The sequence below is a fragment of the Marmota monax genome, unplaced genomic scaffold, assembly GCF_021218885.2.
Source record: "Marmota monax isolate L192 unplaced genomic scaffold, Marmota_monax_Labrador192_F-V1.1 WCK01_AAM20220418_F8-fsc00285, whole genome shotgun sequence".
Taxonomy (NCBI): Eukaryota; Metazoa; Chordata; class Mammalia; order Rodentia; family Sciuridae; genus Marmota; species Marmota monax.
The window spans coordinates 22,650-46,658 of NW_026695045.1; the positions used below are offsets into that span (position 1 = coordinate 22,650).

Here is a 24,009-nt window from a genome sequence, read left to right on the forward strand (position 1 = left end):
AGCGTTGGGGCTTCACCCACTCCCCCAAAGAATTCCCGCCCCCACGAGAGACCCGCCCCAGGGTCCACCCACTACGGCCAAAGTCCCGCCCCTCAGGACTTCAGGACCGTTAGAGACTTCAGATGTTTCTCTTCAATCTTCATCCTCTCTCCAAATACCGGAAGCCTAGAGTTGGAGGACAGCGAATCCCCCACCGCTGTTCCAGTCTCTCTGGAAGGAGGGAGCCAATTAGAAAGGAGTTTATTTCACTTAAAGGTCCTCGTCGCTCACTGATGACGCAACGCGCGTTTGCCTTACTGAAGCGCGTCCTCCTGTGTAGTCAGCCTCAGCCAATCAGGACTCCAGCTCTAAGCTCTCCTCCCCGCCCATTGGAGGGACGCAGAGTCGGGAAGTGCGGGGAAGCGGGCTCCCGCTCTGAATCTCCGCGACTTTCGCTTCAACTCCGGGTGCTGTCCAGGTGGGGCGAGGAAGAATGTTAGACCCTGAGAGCTTGTCCCGCCCCTCTTCCTTCCCCATTATAGGTGAGGGAACGGGGGTCGGGGGAGGCAGGGGAAGTTGTTTGCCCCAGGGATGCGAGCGGAGAACAGGAGGTTAGGGGCTCCATCCCACTCCCCAAAAGAATGTAAACTGGGCCCATCTGCTGACTCCGTAAGCTTTGTTTTCTAAACAGCAATTCACTTGCAGCTCTGCCTGGATTAAGTTGACAGGATGAACGCAGGCCTGAAATGCTGATAAGAAGAGCACAAGTAACACTGAAGGGACTTTTGTGACTCTTACAGACTGTTAAGAACAGGTTCCAATTAAAACAGGTCAGTGTGGGCCAAAGGGACCTAGAGTTGTTAAGGCGTGGGGACTTGAAAGCCTGATGTCATCCTGCTGTCAGTCAAAAGGCAAGAGGTGGACCTGGGCAGAACTTTCTGGAAACTCCCCTGGGATCCCAATAAAACTGGAAGGCCGGAGAAGCTTAATTCCTCTCCTTTCGGAAAGGACCCATTCTCTCCCTTGAGGGTGTCCCCTTTTACCTTTTCCCATCCCTTCTGATAAACTCATGCCTCTTACTCTGAGTGACATATTTAAAATCTTTCTGACTTTATGGCAGTTTGAAGAGGGGCCTTTGTGCTGTCTCAGTTTCCCTGAAGGCCCAGCTGTGTCACTCTGCCTCCTTCCTGCTTTTGTCCATTAGCCCAAGGACCAGGGTGAGCTACCTGCCTCAGGGCAGAATTTAAGGGGGCACCAAAAAATTCAGCAATCAGGATAAATAATACATATTTTAATATTTAGTCCAAAACAATGGCCTCCTGTAATTTTTTAACACTACCCTGCTTGCCATTTTTAATCATTTTAACTGAAGTATAACATACAGAAAAGTTCACAAATCAGAATGTACAGCTTGAATCTTGAGGTGTAAACATGTAACCACTCCCCCGATTGAGAAATAGAGCATGGCAGGTATCCTAGGAGTCCCCTCTTCCCAACTTGTCACTCCCCCTCCCTCCTGAGAAGTAAATACTATTATGCTCTGTCATTGTGTTTTATGGCTATCCTGTTGAGAGCCACAGCCTGAGGGGCCCCAGCAAACTTCCAGCTGCCGGCTGATGATTGGCTCACAGCAGCCCCAGCAACATCTAGCTGATTGGCTCCTCGGCCCCAGCAACATCTAGCTGATTGGCTCCTCTGCGGTGATGCTCATTGGACTGTTTCCCTGCCCTTTCAGACCACGGAGCTGCTCATTGGGGGACTTTTTTGGCTCCGCCCACGTGACCCAGCCAATCGGCCTCAAGAGCAGGAGGATTGTGGGAGGTGGAGAGAAGCTTGTGTGGGAGAGAGAGGCTTGTGTGGGAGAGAGAGGCTTGTGGAAAGCCGGTGGTGGCAGTTGAGGCTCTGAGGGTTTTTCCTGAGAGACTATTTTGTTTGTCGTGTGTGGTTCTAAAAATAAAGTTAGTTTCTTTTGACAAGTGGCTCCTGATTGTGCCCAGCCAGACTGCGGCATTTGGTGGCTCGCACGGGGAGCGACTGAGGGTAAGTGAAACTGCTCGCCCCTGAGGGCAGGGCGAGAGGATGGGTAGCCATTTTAAGATTCTTCTTTTGTTATTTTGTTTCACTTTTGTTTTAAGTTGCCTGTCCCTGGAGATGAGTGAGACGGAAGAAAAACCGCTCACATCTGAGGAAAAACTATTTACGTCTGAGGAACAGATAGGGAGAAAGGACGGATGCCCATGTCAGGAGGATAGAAAGGCTATAATGACTTTTTGTTGTTCCCTTTTTATTTCATTCTGTCTCGGTTTTGTTTGGCGTCATCTTGTTGGGTTGTATTATAGTAGAAATACGGGATCAGAAATTAGTAAAAAACAAACTGAAAGAGTGTTAAGTAAATTGTTAGAGGAAGGAGGCATCCCAGTAAAATCAAGAACAGTCAGGGCATACGTTGATACAATACAAAAATGTAGCCCATGGCTTTTTAAGGAGGAGTTGTTAAATATATCACAATGGAACCATCATGGTGAAGATTTAAAAAGAATAGAAAAGAAAAGCCCAGGGACTCTGCCAGTTGGCACATTGCCATTGTGGACGTTCATATCTTGTTTGCTTAGTCCAAAGCCTTCAGTTCAGACAATGGTAGAGGAAGGAGAAGACATAATGATTCAAGTAAAAGAGAAGGTCTCTCAAGTTAGTCAGACAGAGAAAGAAAGTGTAAAACAGAAAAAGCCATCAGGGGGAAAGGTACAACAGGAGACTGCTACTAACACCTTTCTATCACCAGAGGGTGTAAGTGTCCAACCAACAGCACCACCTCTACAGGAGACTGCTACTAACACCTTTCTATCACCAGAGGGCGAAAGTGTCCAACCAACAGCGCCACCTCCATATGCTGGGAGGCCCCCAACCCCCACAGTTGATAGTTGGGATCCTGAGACAAGGTCTCAAATATTAACATGCCCTGTATTTGAGGCAGGAGGGCAGCGATTTTACCAAGTTTTAAATTTCAAAACAGTGAAGCAGCTAAAAGAGGCTGTAACAACCTATGGTCCTCAAGCACCCTTCACTGTAAGCTTGGTCGAATCCATTAACAACTTGAACATGACGCCAGCAGATTGGGCTAATATGTGTAAAGCTGTGCTAAATGGAGGACAATACCTGTTATGGAAGGTTGCCAATGAGGAATTTTGCAAGGAGACGGCTAGGCGAAATGCAGCAGCTGGTTATCCTTAGAGAAATCTAGATATGTTGTTAGGAAAGGGACCTTATGAGGATCAGCAGCAACAAATTGCATATGATCCTGGCGTATACGCACAAATTGCTGCAGATGCAATTAAGGCATGGAAGACTTTACAAGGACATGGAGGTTTACAAGGTCAATTATCTAAGGTAATACAAGGAGCTAATGAACCTTATGCTGAATTTGTAGATAGGCTTATTCAAACAGCTACCAGAGTTTTTGGGAATACAGAACAAGCAATGCCATTACTAAAACACCTGGCTTATGAGCAAGCGAATCGTTGGTGCAGAGATATCATTAGACCATGGAAACATGAAGATTTAAACACATATATTAAATTATGTAGAGACATTAATGAACAAGAGCAAGTCGTGGCAGCTGCAGTAAAACAGGCTTTAGATGCCAGAGACATTAATGAACAAGGGCAAATTGTGGCAGCTGCAGTAAAACAGGCTTTAGATGCCAGGCCAAGAACATGCTACAATTGTGAACAAACAGGACATTTTAAAAGGAATTGCCCCATTGGAGGAGGGTTTAACAAAACTAGGTATCAAAGGAGTAGAATACCAGGTATTTGCCCACGATGCCGTAGAGGGAGACATTGGGCTAATGAATGCCGTTCTCAAACCACCATAGAGGGTACTCCATTATCAAAAAATGAACAAGGACCAGGTGTTTATCCACAATATCGTGGAGAAAGGCATCGGGCTCCATTGCCAAAAAACGGACAGGGGGGCCCAATGCTCCGGGGCCCAAAACCACAAATATACGGAGCACTGGAGGAACCCAGCAACCCCATCAGGGTAGTGCCCAGGACACATTGTCCATCAGATCCCTCATCAGACAAACCAGAGGGAGCGCAGGGTAGGACATCTGCGCCTCCGCCAGAGCAGTACTAACTCCAGAGATGGGAGTTCAAATCATTCCCACAGGGGTGAAAGGACCTCTTCCCAAAGGAACAGTAGGCTTATTATTGGGACGCAGCTCTTCTACTCTAAAAGGACTTATGATAAGTCCTGGGGTAATTGATCCCGATTATGAAGGTGAAATAAAAATTATAGCCAGTTCTCCAAAGGGTATATCAGTAATTTCACCAGGAGATAGAATAGCACAGTTACTAATAATACCCAGCCTACATGATAAATTTTCCAGTCGTACTGTAGAAAGAGGTTCCAAGGGATTAGGCTCCACAGGTGTAGATTGGGCTATGCTTTCTTTAAATTTAGATTCTCGCCCCATGCTAAAACTAAATATTCAAGGACATGAATTTAATGGGCTACTGGATACAGGTGCAGACCTTAGCATCATCTCTCGTCAAGAATGGCCAAAACATTGGCCATTACAACAAGCCACTCAAACGCTTCGAGGCCTAGGAGTGGCAACTAATCCCCATAGAAGTGCAATGGTATTAGATTGGAAGGATCCTGAAGGATGTGAAGGAACTATACAGCCATATGTATTGGATCATCTTCCCGTAAATTTATGGGGACGAGATGTCCTAGATCAATTAGGTTTGACATTAACAAATAACATCAACCAAAATGCACCCACTATTATGACTAGACAAGGTTTTAGGAAAGGAAAAAGATTAGAAAAACAAGAACAAGGTATAGCAGCACCAATACAAATAGATCAAGGGAGAGACAGACATGGGTTGGATTTTCAGAAAGGGCCACTGAGACAATAAAAATTACTTGGAAATCAGAAAGACCAGTATGGGTTCCTCAGTGGCCCCTGACTAAAGAAAAGATACAAGCAGCCCATGACCTGGTCAAACAACAATTAGCAGAAGGACATATACAACCTTCTGTATCTCCCCATAATACTCCCATTTTTGTCATCAAAAAGAAATCTGGTAAATGGAGATTATTGCAAGATTTAAGAGCCATTAATAATGAGATGGTTATTATGGGACCTGCTCAATCAGGGATTCCTCAGTTGTCTGCTTTGCCAAAAACCTGGTATGTTTTAGTTATAGATATTAAAGATTTTTTTTTTCAATTCCAATTCATCCTGAGGATAGTCCACGTTTTGCATTTACTATCCCTGCACTGAATCATGAAGGTCCTGATTAGAGATATGAATGGAAAGTACTCCCTCAAGGGATGGCTAACAGCCCAACTATGTGTCAAATTTATGTTAACAAAGTAATCCAGCCACTTAGAAATCAAAATCCTGAACTACAAATATTTCACTATATGGATGATGTATTATTAGCACACAAAGATAAAAACACATTGCTAGAATGTTATGCCACACTTACAAACTTATTAAAAAATTATAATCTAGAGATAGCAATAGATAAAGTACAATTAAATTTTCCAATTAATTATTTAGGAGTTCTATTATCCTCAACCATGGTCCGTCCACCAAAAATTCAAATACGAGTAGATCAACTCAAATCACTTAATGACTTTCAAAAGTTATTAGGAGACATAAATTGGATAAGGCCTTATTTAGGTATACCAACAGGAGAGTTGGGACCTTTATTTGATATCCTAAAAGGTCCATCAGATCCAAATTCACCCCGAATGTTAACGCCTGAAGCAAGAAAGGCATTAAAAATCATTGAAACATATATGGAAAATATGCATTTGGATAGAATTGATATAAGTTTGCCTTTATTATTTATTGTACTACCAACAAAAAATATTCCTACAGGAGTATTTTGGCAAGAAGGTCCATTATTATGGATACATTTATCTTATTCTCCTAACACTATTCTTACTAGGTATCCTGAGGCTGTAGGACAATTAATACTCAAAGGAATAAAAGCAGCAAAGGGAGTGTTTGGAATTTCTCCCAATAAAATTATTACTCCATATACTATGAATCAAATTGATGAGTTAGCTAATGAGTTAAATACTTGGGCAATAATCATGTGTAAATCTAATGTTTCATTTGATAACCACTTACCATCTAATCCTTTATTGTCTTTTTGGTCATTGCATCCTGTAATTTTTCCAAAAATGACAAGAAAAACACCTATCATGAATGCTCCAAATATATTCACTGATGGGTCAAATAATGGTACAGCAGCAGTAGTTACCCCTGATCAAACTTTTACATTTTTAGTACCCAAACAATCAGCTCAAAAGGTAGAGCTTAATGCAGTTTTACAAGCTTTTGTGATGTTTAAAGATTCTGTATTTAATTTATTTTCTGATAGTCAGTATGTAGTTAATGCTATAGTATCTCTTGAAGATGCTGGTAGGATTTCCCCTTCTTCTACTGTTTTCTCTTTGCTTTCCACTATACAAAGTCTAATCTGGGACAGAAAAGATCCATTCTTTATAGGACATATCAGGGCACATACAGGATTGCCTGGAGCCCTTAGTTTGGGCAATGATTTAGCAGATAAAACTACACATGACATACATATTTTCTCTACACTAGAAGAAGCTATAAATTTTCATAAAAAGTTCCATGTCAATGCTAATACTTTACAAAAGCGTTTTAAAATAACTAAGGAACAAGCTAGACAAATAATAAAACAATGTCAAAATTGTGTGACCTTTTTACCACAAGTTAATCTTGGAGTCAATCCTAGAGGATTGATACCTAACCATATTTGGCAGATGGATGTCACACACTTGCCAGAATTTGGAAAATTAAAATATTTGCATGTTACAGTTGATACTTCTTCTGGATTTTTGATGGGCTCCCTTCATGCCGGAGAAAAAACTAAAGATGTTATAGCTCATTGCTTACAAAATTTTGCCACTGTGGGTGTTCCAAAACAGTTAAAAACAGATAATGCCCCTGGTTATACTTCTACCTCTTTTAAACAATTTTGCTCAACATTTGGCATTACTCATATAACAGGAATCCCATACAATCCACAGGGACAAGGCATAGTTGAAAGAGCTCATCAAACTATTAAAATGTACTTATTAAAGCAAAAAGAAGGAATTGGGAAGGGGTATATATTCCCCAAAGATAAACTTAAAATAACCCTTTTTACTCTAAACTTTTTAAATTTGGATTCATCAGGACTTAGTGCTGCGGAAAGGCATATGTGTCCAAAAAATGTACATAAGCCCAAGGTACTTTGGAAGGATATTCTAACAGGACAATGGAAAGGTCCTGACCCAGTAATTGTCTGGAGTCGGGGGTCTGTTTGTGTGTTTCCACAGGGAGAACAGCAGCCGATTTGGATTCCAGAGAGATTAACCAAGGTCCTGACCCAGTGATTGTCTGGAGTCGGGGGTCTCTTTATGTGTTTCCACAGGGAGAACAGCAGCCGATTTGGATTCCAGAAAGATTAACTAAAGCGATTTCTACAGACCAAAAAGAAGATGATTTGGCTCAAATCCATAACAACTGATATCCAAAACTCCAGTTTGGCTATTCTTACATCTGCAACAGAACCAGGATGCTTTTTTCAATATCTATTTTATTATTGCCCTTTGCCATATCATGAAGTTCTATTTTGTTTTTTGAGCTCATACAGACCTAGGTTAATGTTTTGCTGATCAGTTCTATTTTTTGACTATAGAGTTTTTAAACATTGCAATGGAGATTTCACCTGTAAAAAGTTATAAGGCCTTTACTATAATGTTATGTGTTGTATGTATTATATTATGTGTGCACACTTGTGTTTTGTGTTATATGTTTGAATGTACGTATGTCCATATATCATATATGATGAGCGCTCATGATAAAATGGATCCAAATATTTTTTTTCACGTGATTTATATGGTTTAATTTAAATTGGGTAAACAACTGTTGAGGATTGTTTTAATATGTAAACAAAAAAGAAGGTTAACAGATCTGTTTGTTTACTTTCACCTTTCCTTTTCATTATATTTAATAATTCTCTTAAAGACAATGTAAATTGTTAAGAAAATTGTTTTCTTTTAGTGCCTTCTGTAGTGTTACATAATTTTTTCTTTAGCCATTATTGCCAGAATTCCTATCTTCATCCCAGTGCCGGTGAAGACAATGTAAATTGTTAAGAAAATTGTTTTCTTTTAGTGCCTTCTGGAATGTTACATAATTTTTTCTTTAGCCATTATTGCCAGAATTCCTATCTTCATCCCAGTGCTGGTGAAGTCAAAGATAAAACCAATCTACAGCTTCTACAATAGCCATCACTGAACTGCTTGCAGAACTTGCCTGGACACATTGTGAGCTCACCTGTATGCTGGACCGGTAGTCAGTGATGGGTATGATCCAATTGCAGTGGTACCAACCTAAGACAGGAGGCTGACGCCTAGAGGTCAGTTCATCCGATGACGGGTAAGGACCATATGTTGAATTGGACTGCCTAACAGGCACGGTCCCTAAGCCACATGCTTGTTGTTTAAACAGAGAGGGGGAGATGTTGAGAGCCACAGCCTGAGGGGCCCCAGCAAACTTCCAGCTGCCGGCTGATGATTGGCTCACAGCAGCCCCAGCAACATCTAGCTGATTGGCTCCTCGGCCCCAGCAACATCTAGCTGATTGGCTCCTCTGCGGTGATGCTCATTGGACTGTTTCCCTGCCCTTTCAGACCACGGAGCTGCTCATTGGGGGACTTTTTTGGCTCCGCCCACGTGACCCAGCCAATCGGCCTCAAGAGCAGGAGGATTGGGGGAGGTGGGGAGAAGCTTGTGTGGGAGAGAGAGGCTTGTGGAAAGCCGGTGGTGGCAGTTGAGGCTCTGAGGGTTTTTCCTGAGAGACTATTTTGTTTGTCGTGTGTGGTTCTAAAAATAAAGTTAGTTTCTTTTGACAAGTGGCTCCTGATTGTGCCCAGCCAGACTGCGGCATTGTGTGATTTTTTGCGCTTTCTTAGTTTAATGTTGCAGCCAGCTCTTTTAAACCAGTTCACCCTGTCTGCACAGGTCGTTGGCGAGACAGCCTATATTTTGGCCTTTTTTTCTTAACCCCTGCTGGTTGTCTGGGAGTGGGGGCGGTAACAGGGATGGAACTCAGGGGCACTTGACCACTGAGCCACATCCCCAGCCCTATTTTGTATTTTATTTAGAAACAGGGTTTCACTGAGTTGCTTAGGGACTTGCTAAATTGCTGAGGCTGGCTTTAAACTTGTGATCCTCCTGCCTCAGCCTCCCTAACCCTGGGATTACAGGCATGTGCTACCATGCCCAGCTATTTTGGCCTTTTTAAAAACTATGGTAGCCAGTGTGGTGGCACACATTTGTAATCCCAGCTACTTGGGAGGCTGAGACAGAAGGTTCACAAGTTTGAGGCCAGCCTAAGTAACTTAGTGAAACTGTCTCAAAAAACAAACAAACAAACATTCAGGGGCTGGGGTTGTGGCTCAGAGGCAGAGTGCTTGCCTCACATGTGCAAGGCCCTGGGTTCGATCCTCAGCACCGCATAAAAATAAATAAATAATATAAGTATATTGTGTCCAACTACAACTAAAAAATAAATATTAAAAAAAATTTAATGTTTTTTTTTCTATATTTATTTTTTAGTTCTCGGCGGACACAACATCTTTGTTGGTATGTGGTGCTGAGGATCGAACCCGGGCCGCAGGCATGCCAGGAGAGCGCGCTACCGCTTGAGCCACATCCCCAGCCCTAAAAAAAAATTTAAAAAAAGAACTTGTTTTCTCTGCCCCCCAAAAATGGTGTTGGGGGTGCTGGGGCTGTACTTCAGTGGTACAGCACCCCTGAGTTCAATCCCCATTTTTTTTTTTTTTGCATTTTTGGCGCTGGGGTTTGGACCCAGGTCCTTGGGTGTGCTGTGCACACAGTCCACCTCTGAGCTAACCCCAACCCCTGACATTTTAATCTTTTTTAAAGTATACAGCTCAATGGCATTAATTACATTTGCAATATTGTACAGGCAGTCACAGCTACCTATTTTCAAAACTTTTCATTATCCCACACAGAAACTCTGTCCCATGAATATTAACTCTTTCCTCCCCTCCCCAGCCCCAGGCAATCACCGTTCTACTTTCTGTCTTTGGAAATTCAACTGCTCTAGGTTCCTCAGTGAGTGGGATCTTACAAGGTTTCTCCTGCTGTGGCTGGTGTCCTGCTGTGGCTGGTGTCCTGCATGTGCAGAATGTCTTCATGAGCAACTGTCTCCCTTTATGAGCCTGAAGATAACCAACTGTATCCGCCACTACTGAGTTTGAAGCTTAGCTTTTCCTTCTATCACATACTGACTCATGCACAAGAAAAGGCCACGATTTACAGAGTATGTCTCTCACGATAGCCCCAATTTAGACTGATCTGACCCTGAATAACTACATCTCAATGAAGAATAAAAGGAGTCCATTTCAAAGGATTCAAATGTTTTATTTCCAAAAGATGGGCCGCTTGTAGGGTGAGTTTTGGACATTTTTCTATTGACTTGATTGTGAGTCCATATGAGGTAGTGCGATCAGCAGAGAAAGCATTTCTTTTGAGGTTTCTGCATACATGACAAACAGAAGGTTACCTGCATAGATTTTTTTTAGTCCTTCCTCTACTATATTAATGCTAACCTGGCCAAAATGATTTTTTTCTTAAAATCAAGACCACTCCTATCTCTAATAGGGATGGGAGGAAAAGAAGCAATTTACAGTTCAGATTTCCAGATTCTTTAATTTTAACTTTTTTTTTTCTTTGCTGGGGATGGAATCCGGGGTCACCCTGTGGTAGGCAAGTGCTCCCCTCTGAGCCACACCCTCTTTTCTTAATAAGTCCTCCAAACTACCTGTCACTCTTGCTCATTTTGCCTGACAAGTGTGCTATTATCACTATTATAGCCTAGTGGGTCGCCCTGAGGGATGTCCAGTTGGTCCAGTTAGCTGTGGGCTATATTCTGACAGGGGAGGGGGGAGAGTTAATATAGCCCTGGGGCAAGCCTATAATTGCATACAATTAGTATTCCATCTCAAATGAATGGGAACTGATTCTCATAGCAAATTTTGTGAGTTGCCTTAGAGAAATAACACAAGGGCGGGTCAGCTGCAGCTGGAGCCACTGCTCGGCTGTGTTTTTGGTAATCTCTGGTCACTCCTGGTTTTCACAGAAAACATATTGGAAAATTAAGACTATGCATTGGCACTGCCCCCCGCATCGGGTCAGTCCAGTGTGCCGCCTGTCTCTCCTGCTTGCCAGGATGTAACACGGCCTTTAATTTTCTGTTTTTGGCCAGTAAAGGGCAAGCAGAGGGTCAAAGGCCTCTATTTAGCCTTTCTTACTATGACAGTTATGTCACAGGTCAAGGAACTGCCTTGAAGGCTCGCCAACTCCAGGTAGGTCCATTTATATGACATATTTGGGGCTTTGGAAATTACGATAGACCCACAGACACATTGTGAGTTGGTTACGTATTACCTGCCTCCATAGGCTACCCTCTAATGAGGAGGAAGTTGTGATGAGGACAGTTTGGGTCCTAGAATATCAATGTCAACTCAGACACTGACCAACAGTCCTTGGATTGGGTAACATTTTACAGGTAAAGATAAGTGGGCAATCATTGAGGTGCTGATCCATACAATAGGAGTAATAAGTGTGTTCTCTATCACCATAACAAAATACTTGAGACCAAATAATTCATAAAAAATAGAAGTTTATTTAGCTCACAGTTCTGAAAGCAGGAAAGTCCAAGAGCATGACACCAGTATCTGGTGAGGGCCTTCTTGTGCATCATATCATGGCAGAGGGCAGCATGTCTAACATGGCAGAAGACCGCATGCCAGCTCAGATCTCTTCTTTCATTTCTTTTTGGTGGTGCTAGGGATGGAATCCGGGCTCTTATGCTTGCTAGGCAAGTGCTCTGCCACTGAGCTACATCCCTAGCCCTTTGTTCCTCTTGTTATACAGCCACCAGTCTCATGATGGAGCTCTATCCTGATGACCTGATCTAATCCTAATGACCTCCCATAGGTCCCACCACCAAATGCCATCATCATGTGAATTTGAGAATTAAAGTTTCCAACACATGAAACTTTGGGGACATACTCTAGCTCACCCAAGTATATATAAATGGCCTTAGGTCCATTTGGAGACCTACGTTAATGGGGACCACATGTTGTACACTGCCTGTGGTGACACAGGTTCCTTTCTTCTGGGACCCGGATTCTCCTCCAATCAGGGAATGAAAACTGGCTCAGGACCAGAAACTGGTCAAGGAGTCATGACTATTCATTGTCAAGAACGTATCCATGATTTACATCTATTGTATGGATCGGCACCTTGATGATTGCCCGTTTATCTTACCTGTAGAGAAGCCATGTTTTATTGACCTTCTCTAGAGTCTCTGCAGGGCTCAGGCTCCTTTCTTACCATTCTGAACCTACCATTCACTATGATTTTTGTGTCCATCTTGTTCTGGATCCTGTCATCCCCACGGCTACTAGGAAGCCCAGTTCTCTGGACAGATCTCCTACAGCAAGTCCTGGCCTACAGAGGACAGCCACCATTGAGCTTTTGAGCAACGCAGTTACATTTCTCTCTTTTTTTCTTGGGGTAGGGGGCGGGGTACTGGGGATTGAACTCCAGGACACTTAACCACTGAGCCACATCTCCAGCCCTATTTTGTATTTTATTTAGAGACAGGGTCTCACTGAGTTGCTTAGCATCTGGCTTTTTGTTGAGGCTGGCTTTGAACTCATGATCCTCCATCTCAGCCTCCCAAACCTCTGGGATTACAGGAGTGCACCACCTGCCTGTTGCAGTTACATTTCTCACCAGAGCTTTTCCTATTAATTTGACAAATGGAGTGTCCCCTGGGCCCTACTGTGGAACAGCCACCTGATGGATTTTTCTGGCCCTATACAGTGCATCCATTCTAGCACGCCCATTTGTGGAGTCTTTTTTTTTTTGTTGTTGTTGGGACTTGAACCCCATCTGTGCTCCATCTCTTATTACCAGTGATGAGGTTCTTCATTGCCAGCTCACCAGTGGGTGATTTGGTTACAAAGTCCCATTGGAGTAAGCATTCTGCCACTAAGCCATAGCCTCAGTCCACCCTATGAGTCCTTCTTCTACCCTTTGCCTCAGTAGCTCTAGTATTTCTATTTCACTTAGCATGGGTTGTTGGTTCCTCTAGACTTCTAAAGGCCATCTTAAAAGCACTATCTCTCAGGGTGTTTATCTTAATTTTTCATTGCTATAAGAAAATACCTGAGGCTGGGTAATGTATAAAGAAAAGTGGCTGTTTAGCTCACAGGTTTTTTTTTTGTTGTTGTTGTTGTTGTTTTGAGGCATTGTCTTGCTATGTGTGTCATGCTGATCTCAAACTTTTGGGCTCAAGTGATCCTCCTGCCTCAGCCTCCCAAGTACCTGGGACTACAGGTGTGTACCACCATACCTAGCCTAGCTCACAATTTTGGAGTCTGAAAGTCCAAGATTGGGGAGCACCATTTGTTTGGCCTCTAGTGAGGGCTTCATGGCCATATCACAATATGGCAGATGGCATAATGGTGGGAACAAGACAGGAAGCCAGATAGCAGGGCGGGACGCCTTCCTCTTTTACGACAATCTCTTTCTCAAGAAGTGATCGAGGAGGCTGGGTTGTGGCACAGTGGTAGAGCGCTTGCCTAGCACATTTTCAGCACCACGTAAAGATAAACAAATAAAGATATTGTGTCCATCTACAACTAAAAAATATTTTAAAAAGAGAAGTGATTGAGGTCTCATAAGAACTACGTTAATCCACTGAGGGCAGCACCCCCAGTGACAAAGTACTTCCAAGACCACCTCTTAAAGGTTCCACCAACTCCCAACCTCACCACAGTCCATCACGTGAAACCTTAAGGGACATACTCAAGCCACATCCAAACCACAGCAGTATTAACTTCTGGGTCTCAGGAGAGAGCGTCCATAGTAATAAGCTCTTTGTTCATCAGTTTTACGTTTCTAACCCTATTCCAGCACCCTCCTGATCCATTCCTGTATGTATTCTCCTGGCTTTTGCTGGTTAGGTCCTGAAGTTCCATTAGAATCTTGTCTCTTTCAGAAGCAGACTTCCCTAGCTAGGTCATTTTGTAACTTAACTCTAGTGGTTGGTCTTGTGGTTAGGAGAGGATGTGGAGGTAGATCCCAAGGAGAGTCATTGCTGTCTTATGTTATGGTTTGGATTTTTAATGTCCTCTGAAAAATTCATGTGGTAATGCAGAAATGTCCAGAGGTGATATGATAAGATTATGAGAGATGTGACCCCATAAGTGGATTAATCCGTTTGTTAGATTTTTATGGATTAGTAATTTAAATGGATTACTGGGTGGTAATAGGCAGATGGGATATGGCTGGAGGAAGTAGGTCACTGGGGATTTGCCCTTGGACTATATTCTGTCCCTTGCTCATCTCTCTTCCTCCTCCCCCGCCCCCTCTCTGTCCTTCCTATCCTCATGGATTGAGACCTCTGAAACTATAAGCCCAAAGTTTACTTTTCTCCTCTATCTCATTCTTGTCAGGTATTTTGGTCAGAGTGACAACGAACTAACACATCTTGTAATGCAGTAACCTCTGCATCATCTTAAAATGTTTTTATTAGAGCATTGTAGTTATGCATAGAAGTTGGGCTCATTTTGATAAAATCACATACACATGGAATTTAATTCACTCCATCTTAGTCTCCCCTTTCCCTCCTCTTCTCCCTTCTGCATTCTCCTTCTACTCTACTGATCTTCCTTTCACTTATTTACTTTTGGTACCAGGGATTGAATTCAGGGGCACTCAACCACGGAGCCACATCCCCAGCCCTATTTTGTATTTTTTACTTAGAGACAGGGTCTCACTGAGTTACTTAGTGCCTCACTTTCACTGATGCTGGTTTTGAACTCGCAATCCTCCTGCCTCAGCCTCCCAAGCAGCTGGGATTACAGGCGTGCACCACTGCTGTTTATTTTTAATTGGTGCTTTCTACATATACATAAAGATGAAATTCTTTGTGATATATTTATATATGCACATAATGTGATCTCAATAATTGATTGTACATTTCTGCCCCTTTTCTGTTCCTCCTGCCTTCCTCCCTCTTAATCATCTTCTATTCTGTTGATCTTCCCTCTACCCTTATGATATCCTATCCCTGACCCCCACCCCATGCCTGCTTTTTTCCCTTTTTCTCTGGCTTTCACATATGAGAGAAAACATTGTTCCCTTGATTTTCTGAGTCTGCTTTATTTAATTTAACATGATTTTCTCTGTGTCCATTCCATTTACTGGCAAATGCCATAATTTCATTCTTATTTATGGCTCAGTAAAACTCCATTGTGTGTATATACCACATTTTCTTGATCCATTCATCTAGACTGTTTCCATAATTTGGCTATTGTGAATTGTGCTGCAAAGACATTGAAGTGCCTGTATCACCATGGTATGCTGATTTTAGTTCTTTTGGATAAATACCAAGGAGTGGGAGAGCTGGGTAGTATGGTGATTTAATTCCTACTTTCTTGAGGAATCTCCATACTGGTTTCCAGAGAGGTTGTACTAAATTGCAATCCCACCAAAAATGTGAGTGTATGTTTTTCTCCACATCCTCACTAACATTTACTATTATTTGTGTTCTTAATAATTGATCTTCTGACTGGAGTGAAATGAACGCTTAGTGTGGTTTTGATTTACAGTCCCCTGATTCCCTGCACCATCTTTAGGTAAGAGTAAGGATATTCTTGAAGGAGTGGGTCACTTCAAAAGATCAAAGACTGAAGGGAATCCAGGATCACAAGACTCAATTTTGTTTTGCAGGGGAGGGGGGTGATGATGGTGACTGAACTCAGGGGCGTTTGACCACTGAGCCACATCCCTGGCCCTATTTTTTGTATTTTATATAGAGACATGGTCTCACTGACTTGCTTAGCACCTCGCTTTTTTGCTGAGGCTGACTTTGAACTTTCCTCCTGCCTCAGCCTCCCAAACCACTGGGATTACAGGCATGCGCCACCATGCCCAATACAAGACCCTTGAGAACATGAATCCAGAAGTCCCGCCCGCTGTCACCTCAGAGTCTCCCTCTTTTTCAGTCCATCAGGGAGTTGACAGTAGCGTAACAAACTAGCTGAAGTTGACTATCCAAACTTTCCTGAAACGCCACTCTTGATAATTCTGAGGTCTGATCATCAAAACTTTTTGTATACTATAGATGAGCCTCTATAGGCTGCCGAGGGGTGTCCTCTGGTTTTCACACTTAACCATCAATGTCTAATTAATCACTCCGAGTGTTTCTTTTTCTCAAGTATTGACTGCCCCAAGAAACAACCATTCACTTCCATTTCTTCTATTTCCACAGCAATTCTTTTGGGTACCAGGAATTGAAATCAGGGGCACTCAACTACTGAGCCACATCCCCAGCCCTATTTTGTATTTTGTTAGAGACAGGGTCTCACTGAGTTGCTTAGCACCTTGCTAAATTGCTGAGACTGGCGTTGAACTTGTGATCCTCCTGCCTCGGCCTCCTGAGCTGCTGGGATACAGGTGTGCACCACCGCCTGGCCTCCGCAGCCTTTCTTAAGGGTCTGTGTATTCTCTTGCAGTAGTCATCCTAATTCACCACTGGTGAGTCTGAACAATTGCATCTGTACAGTTCACCAGGGGCCATCCATGCTCCATCTATTACCAGCAATGGCTCTCGCTGCCAGCTAGCCACAGGGCGATTTGGTTACAAAATCCCATTGTAGAGTCAGCATTCTTGGGTCACTTCCAGCATCAAATAAAATAGGTCCAGTTCCCCCCAAAGCAGACACTGAGATAGATATCAGCACCAAGGGAGCTTACTAAAGCTCGCCTGGGAGGTCACGTGAGCCAGGGAAGGAAGGGGATTGGGAAGAGGGAGAAGTGGAACCACATGGTGGTTGTGTAACAGAGGCCTCCATCAATGTTTCAGGGTGATTCTCCAGAGCTGGAATGACCCCTCAGGGTTTTCCCCGATTGCAGCAAGACGCCTAGTACTTATATCCTTATATTACCTAGTCACTGGCTGAGAGGCAGCTCTTAGAGCTGAAGGTAACCCCAGGGAGTGGGGGATATAGGCAAAGACAGTTGTGTCACTAATCCTCCAGGAATAAGCATTTCAGTCTGGAGGAAGACCATCTGGGCAATGTCACAGTGTCCACTAAATAGAGCCCAAAACACAAACCAAACAACAACAAAAACCAAGGGAGGCGCAAGCCTGTGTCCCAGCTACTTAGGAGGCTGAGGCAGGAGCATTGCAAGTCCAAGGTCAGTCTGGGCAACTTAGCAAGACTCAAAAGCAAAATTTAAAAAAAAAAAAAAAAGGGTCTGGGCATGTGGCTCAGTGGTAGAGCGCTTGTATAGCATCCTCAAGGCCCGGATTCAGGGTTCAATTTCCTGTAATAAAAAAGAAATTACAACTGAGGGAAAGTGTGACTATTTCCTTCTAGTGAAGTCAGAAGGGCCTGGGGGTGGAGAGTGAATTACAAAGGGAAGCTGAATCTTTGATCTGTTTCTGAGAAACGGTGCAATTCAGACTGTTATTGAAATTCTTCATATTTGAAGAAACCAAGGTAATATGGGCAGCTACAACATGGGAAATGTTTAATAACTTCATTATTTTTATAATTTTTTTGAGATGGTGGTCTTGCTATTTTGCCCAGACTGGCCTCAAACTTCTGGGCTCAAGTGATCCTTCAGTCTCAGCCTCCTAGGCAGCTGGGACTATAGCTGTGTGGTTCGTTCTAGCAACTTTGCTTAAATCTTATGCTTTAGGGTGGATTTACTCTGATGGGGGAAAAAATTCCTGGGTAACTGTAAAGTTGGAAGTTGAGGATTAAACAAAATTCCAGCAAGGAATGACAAGGTTCAAAAAGGTTAATAGGTTGCATAACAATTGAACTCAATAAGCACTTAAGTTTCTACTATATAAGTGACAGACACAAAGATAGATATGGTTCCCAACCTTATTTTTTAAAAAAGGAAATGGCAAATGATAAAAATTTTAGTCTTAAAAAAAATCAAGATCCAAGTTAGCAACATTACTTTATAGTCACTCAAAAATTGACAGCATTTTTCTATGTCTCAGGAGGCAGCACAAATTCAGACTTTCAGATCACTAAAACTCAAAATTGGGCTCACACTGTGGCTTCACTGTTACATTTAATTCACTCATGATTATTAGTTTTGGGTGGTACTGGGGGTTGAAAACCCAGGAACTCTTATATCCCAATCCTCCACCCCCCTTTTTAAAAAATGTTTATTAGTTGTTGATAGACCTTTATTTTATTTATTTATATGTGGTGCTTAGAACCAGTGTCTCACACATGCGAGGCAAGTGCCCTACCACTGAGCCACAACCCCAGCCCCTCTCTACCCCGCTTTTTGAGACAGGATCTTGCCAAATTATTGAGGTTGGCCTCCAATTTATTATGACCCTCCTGCCTTAGCCTCCTGAGTTAGCTGGGATTACAGGTGTGCCACTATGTGCGGCCAAAATAAAAAAAACAAGTTCAGTTCTTTTGTATCGCTTTATTATTAGTGTTCTTAGGAGTAGTTCTCAAAGTGTGGTCTGTGGACCAGATTGCTTGAGTATCATCTGAGAACTTGGTAGAAAAATCAGGGGCCTCATCCCAGACCTGCAGTCAAACCCAGGTTGAAGCCCCAAATCTGTGTTTTAACAAGCTCGTGGTTGCTCTGACGTGCATTAATTTGGAGAGCCACTGGTCAAAGGCATAATAAGGTACAACCTAAGTCATCAACCCTGTGAGAATTTAAGGGGGAAAAGCCAATCGGTTGACTTTTGAAACCTGCACATAGATGTTTATAGCAGATTAATAATAAGTTTGCAAGAAAATAAGATGTCCATCCATAGGTGAGTGGATAAACCAAGTACCACTGACAATGTAATATTATTCAGTGCTTTAAAAAAACAAAAGACCCTGAGACAATGTGGAGGAAACAGGAGGAGTGGGAGAACAGCTCAGTGGTAAAGCTCTACTAGGCTAAATCCCTAATACTGAAGGGGGGAAAAAAGAGAAACTTAAATGCATGTTACTAAGAAGCCAATCTGAAAAGGACCACATACTATCACTCTGTGGCATTGTGAAAGACAGGTATGGAGACAGTAAAAATATCAGTGGGATGGGCTTGGTGGCCCACCCCTGTAGTCCTAGCAGCTGGGGAGGCTGAGGCAGGAGGATCCTCAGTTCAAGGACAGCCTCAGCAACTTAGGGAGACACTGTCTCTTAAAAAAAGGTGGGGAGGTGGTCTGGTAGAAAACTCAGGGGCCTCATCCCAGACCTGCAGTCAAACCCAGGTTGAAGCCAAAAAAAAAATCTGTTTTAACAAGAACACCCCTGGTTCAATCTCTAGGACAAAACAAACAAACAAACAAACAACAACAACAAAAAATCAGTGGCTGCCAAGGACTGGGAGAGGTGTGAACAGAGAACACTTTGGAGGTACTCAAAATAATGCTGATATGGTAATTGTGGATGCACACCATCGTACATTTCTCTAAACCACAGAATATACATCAAGAATGACTTCCGGGGCTGGGGATGTGGCTCAAGCGGTAGCGCGCTCGCCTGGCATGCGTGCGGCCCGGGTTCGATCCTCAGCACCACATACAACCAAAGATGTTGTGTCCGCCGAAAACTAAAATAAATAAATAAACATTAAAAAATTCTTTAAAAAAAAAAAAAAAAAAGAATGACTTCCAACGTCAACTGTGGATTTGGGGTGATGTGTACAGTGACGGACTGTAACTAGCACATCACTCTGTTGGGGTGCTGATGATGGGGGACTGTGCATGCATGGAAGGACTACAGGGGACATTTTGTACCTTCCATGCAGTTTTGCATAAACCTAAACTGATCTAAAAAATAAAGTCTCAATAAAAAAACCAGAACAAAGGTTTCTCGAGAGAGGATTTTAGAAAGATAAAAATCTGAAAATTACGGCTTTTGTTTTAAACAGTAAGAGAACTGACCTTTTTAAAGTATGAGTTTATTCTCTAGGTTTTCTTTAATACCCACAAATTTGTTTGTTTTTTTTTAATTTTTAATATTTATTTTTCAAGTATCGGTGGACACAACATCTTTGTTTGTATGTGGTGCATGAGGATCGAACCTGGGCCGCATGCATGCCAGGCAAGTGCGCTACCACTTGAGCCACATCCCCAGCCCCTACCCACAAATTTGTATTTTTATTGCTGCTATATTCAGAAGCTAAAAACAATTAAAAATATGTACTTTTATAAAATGCTTTTAACACCTACATAGAATGGAACTATATAAATTTTAAATTATGTTTCTCAATGATTCAATAATAAACATGGAAAATGAAGGTAATTACAGAAAGAGCTACTGGGTTTTAAAACATTATTTGGAAATGTAAGGTAACTCATTAAAAAAAAAAAGGCTCATCACCTACCTGCTAGTTAATAAATTACTGAAAATTATCATGAATCAAGAACAATCTTCCTTGTATCTAAAAGAAAGTAGTTCTGTCCTCTCATAAACTTTTAGGTCTGAAGTATAAACAGGATTCATGTAGGTTTTGAACATCTCAAATTTTGAATACCTTATAATAATTACTTATTTAAGACTAAGAAACTGGTAAATAATAAGTCCTCTTGATTAATTTTTGAAAAGGGCAATAAATGAATGAGATTGAGATTTGGTCACCAGGACAGTTACAAATGGCACCAAATCATAGTCCATGAAGAGCCTAGTTTGAGAGTATGTTTAATGAAGACCAAAGAAGAATATTCGGGATCTTTATAGTATCATTTAGCCAATCTAGGTTTGGCAGGCCCAGAGGTCATGAGTCCTGAGAAAGCTGAAGTTAACAAGATGCTAGATTCACATTAGCTCCAACTTCACTCACAAATCAACAATGCAAAATGACTTTTTCTATCCTTTTCATTCAAAAGAAAATTAGAACCATATTCTTATTGCTGGTGTGAGCTTCTGTTTCTAAACTTGCCATCATTTTGGTTAGCTTTTTAAAGATAAGTGAGAGCAGATGTTGATGCTATTAATGTGACCAGTGCATTAAATTTCACAATAAAAATTATTCTATAAGTCGTTATTCACAATGACTCAGGACATAAATATTACAGAGGTCCCACAACTGTCCCAAGCCCTGGGATCATGAAATAGGATAATTTAGTGACCATTAAGTGGGAAATTATGAGAAATGTCATTTCTAGAATGTAGTTTTTCTTTCATTTGGGTTTTTAAAAATAAGTAGACCTCACACTTTCTTCATTTAAATCTCATTTTCAGTAACTTTCTGATGGTGTTCATTTTCACATTTTCTTTGAAATAAATCAAGTTTTTAAAAAATGTCCAAATTTTGCTCACAGTAATTGATTTCAAATGTTTCTTTTGACAATAGAGTTTTTAATTCTGTGGGGAAAAAAAAATTGACAATACCATTTTCTATGAGGGTGGCCTGAAAGTATTTGTCATTTTCTAAGCATGAAAAAAAAAAAAAAAATTAGATTATCCTGAATCATATAATGGAACTGAAGCTCCTAAAGAGATAGTGAATTTGTAATATTAATGACATAATTAGACCTATAAATAAAAGCCATAAGGAAGCCTTATAAAAATGACTGCTACTTTTAAGTCCATACAAAGAAGGTGGGGTGGTGGCAGAGGACTTGACAAAAAAAAAAAAAAAAGAAAAACAAATCACCATCCTTACATAGGATAAACCCAGCAGCCTGTGTTACCAAGAGGTCACTTGGTTTTGTTAAATAAGTGGTCAAGGGAAGAGAGATAAAAATAAGCAAATTACTGTGATTGAAAACAGTCTGATTAAAGAAAAAAAATGCCCACCATATCACTCCATCCATCTAGGGATTTCCTGCCATGATACCAAATCAATGCCAATACAAATCAAAACTCTATCCCAAATGTTTTTGTGGGCCCTATGCAACGTTCTCAATATAAGTCACTGACAGCTTCACAATAATTTAACATCTGGGTATGAATACACACACCTGTAATTCTAGCTACTTGGGAGGCTGAGGTAGGAGGAAGGCAAGTTTGAGGCCAGCATGGGCAACATGACAAGACCCTATCTCAAAGAAATTTAAAAAAAGTGGCTGGGGACATAGCTTATAGCTTAGTGGCAGAACACTTGCCTAGCATGTGCAAGGTCCTGAGTTCAATTTTCTGTAGTGCAAAAAATAAAAAAAATAAAGGACCCAAAACAAAAACTGCTTGTCAATGGGCTGAGGATGTAGCTCAGTGGCAGAGCACTTGGCTAGCATGCCCAAGGCCCTGGGTTCAGTTCCCAGCACCAAAACAACAACAACACAAAAAAACACTTATCAAATCACTACCCACAAATCATTTAGAAGCAGAGGTAACCATAGAAAGTAAACACACATATACTGCTTTTATTATTATATAGTTGTTAGTTGAATGAAAACAAATAGCTAAAAAGTTTTCCAGTGATAGAAAAACATACTTGGGTAAGTTATGGCACAATTTTTTTTGTGTATTCAGACAACAGAAATGTGTATTTTTGCACCAACTGCAAATGCAGAATTAATGAAACTAGGGAAATGAAAGGTCAAAAGGAGCCTCAAACACATCCACTATTTTAAGATTTTAGATAAAGAAGCAGAGAATAGAAAAAAAAAATAAAAAAGAAAGAAACCAACATATACACCATGATAACAGTCTTTTTTTTTTTTTTAATGACTTCCTATTTCATCTCTTTTCTAAAAGCATTGGGACCCTTACTGTAGATTATGTATCATCTCCTCTTTGGCTATAAGGTGTGTAGTTTTGTTAACCAGAGACATCAATGAGTTCAGTTTCTGAGACCAGTCATTTAATAAATTATTGGGATCCTTGGGTCTCTGGAAGTTGATGATTCCTGCCAACCTATCTACTTTAGCAAAGATGGTCTTGTTAACTACTAGATTTGAGAGAAAAGCCTCTGACTCCTGCAAGAAAAAGACAAATTGAATTAAGACAGAATAATTACACATGATAAAGAAAACTTAAGGAAAGCATTTTAAAAATTCTTCATCCAAGAACATACAAGGCTAAAATCCATTGACTATAAAATGATAATGTACTTATCCTAACTAATGTACTTATTGTATGACAGTCAAAGGTATGAAGGGAACCTCAGTCTCTAGGGGGTCAGGGTTGAGTCGCATGTGCATTTCTCCAGACTCAACACCACTGGTGCAGGAGACCAGAGCCTTGGCAAAACGCATGTCAGTTAATTTCCTTCTCTCTGTTTCCCCTTGAAAGGCACTCTGGTATAGCTTGTTGCCAGTGTAGAATTCATGCTCTACCATCTGGCACATAGCCATGGGTAAGACATTTTGCTTCTAAGACTCTAGTATCCTCATCTGTGAGAACTGTTCCCAGATTTTCCTACAGAATGGGCTTTCCAGAGCATCACGCATTGCCGGATATTTGTGTGCTAGTGTTCATTCTGTCAACGTGAAACGCAAACCTGCTCCTCTAAAAGCCCTTTTCAGGTGAACTGTAGTCAAGTCTTCCTCAGTTTTTTTTTTTTTAGGTGCTTAGGATCGAACCCAGGGACGTGTGCATACTAGGAGAGTGCTCTACCACTGAGCTGCAGCCACAGCCCCTCCTCACATATTCTATTGATGCAGTTCATTTTTGTGGAAACCTAAGCATATTTATTATATATACATGTCAGACTTCAAATTAGTCAATGTAAAATTAATATTTAAGTGAAAGATTTTTTTGGGGGGAGGGAAGTGATAAGGAGTATTTTGGGGATTGAGCCCAGACCACTGAACCATAACCCCCGTCTATTAAATGTTGTGAGCCACATCCCCAACCTTTTTTATTTTTTACTTTTGATGATATTTTAATTAGCATAAATAATATCAGTAAAAAATTATGACTTAGGCTATTTTTTGGTACTCAAGCTTGAGAA

At 41.5% G+C, this 24,009-nt stretch overlaps 2 protein-coding genes across 4 annotated transcripts in view; one reads left to right on the plus strand and one right to left on the minus strand.

Moving 5' to 3' along the window:
- Positions 1–16: 16 nt before the first annotated feature.
- Positions 17–10,459, plus strand: LOC124081540 (endogenous retrovirus group K member 8 Gag polyprotein-like). 3 transcript variants are annotated; one of them, XR_009225253.1, is made up of 2 exons: positions 17–521; positions 8,229–10,459. XR_009225253.1 is itself a non-coding variant. In XM_058573712.1 (2 exons), the coding sequence occupies exon 2, from the start codon at positions 2,059–2,061 to the stop codon at positions 3,208–3,210; it is 1,152 nt and encodes a 383-aa protein (XP_058429695.1). In that variant the 5' UTR covers positions 85–521; positions 685–2,058; the 3' UTR covers positions 3,211–4,308. The 3 variants fall into 3 exon arrangements, 2 of the variants coding, with proteins under 2 accessions (XP_058429695.1, XP_058429696.1); XM_058573712.1 differs by lacking the exon at positions 8,229–10,459 and adding an exon at positions 685–4,308 and having other exon boundaries at positions 85–521; XM_058573713.1 differs by lacking the exon at positions 8,229–10,459 and adding an exon at positions 685–4,308 and having other exon boundaries at positions 85–457.
- An 11,993-nt stretch (positions 10,460–22,452) lies between these two features.
- Positions 22,453–24,009, minus strand: part of Psmd12 (proteasome 26S subunit, non-ATPase 12) — a 28,852-nt gene continuing 27,295 nt past the window's right edge. The window contains exon 11 of the mRNA XM_046427770.2: positions 22,453–23,032. Coding sequence (XP_046283726.1) covers positions 22,823–23,032 — 210 coding nt within the window. The 3' untranslated portion in view covers positions 22,453–22,822. The remainder of the gene's footprint in view (positions 23,033–24,009) is intronic.

Excerpts from the sequence above, each read along its gene's own strand:
- LOC124081540 (XM_058573712.1), top strand. The coding sequence starts at position 2,059 with ATGGGTAGCCATTTTAAGATTCTTCTTTTGTTATTTTGTTTCACTTTT.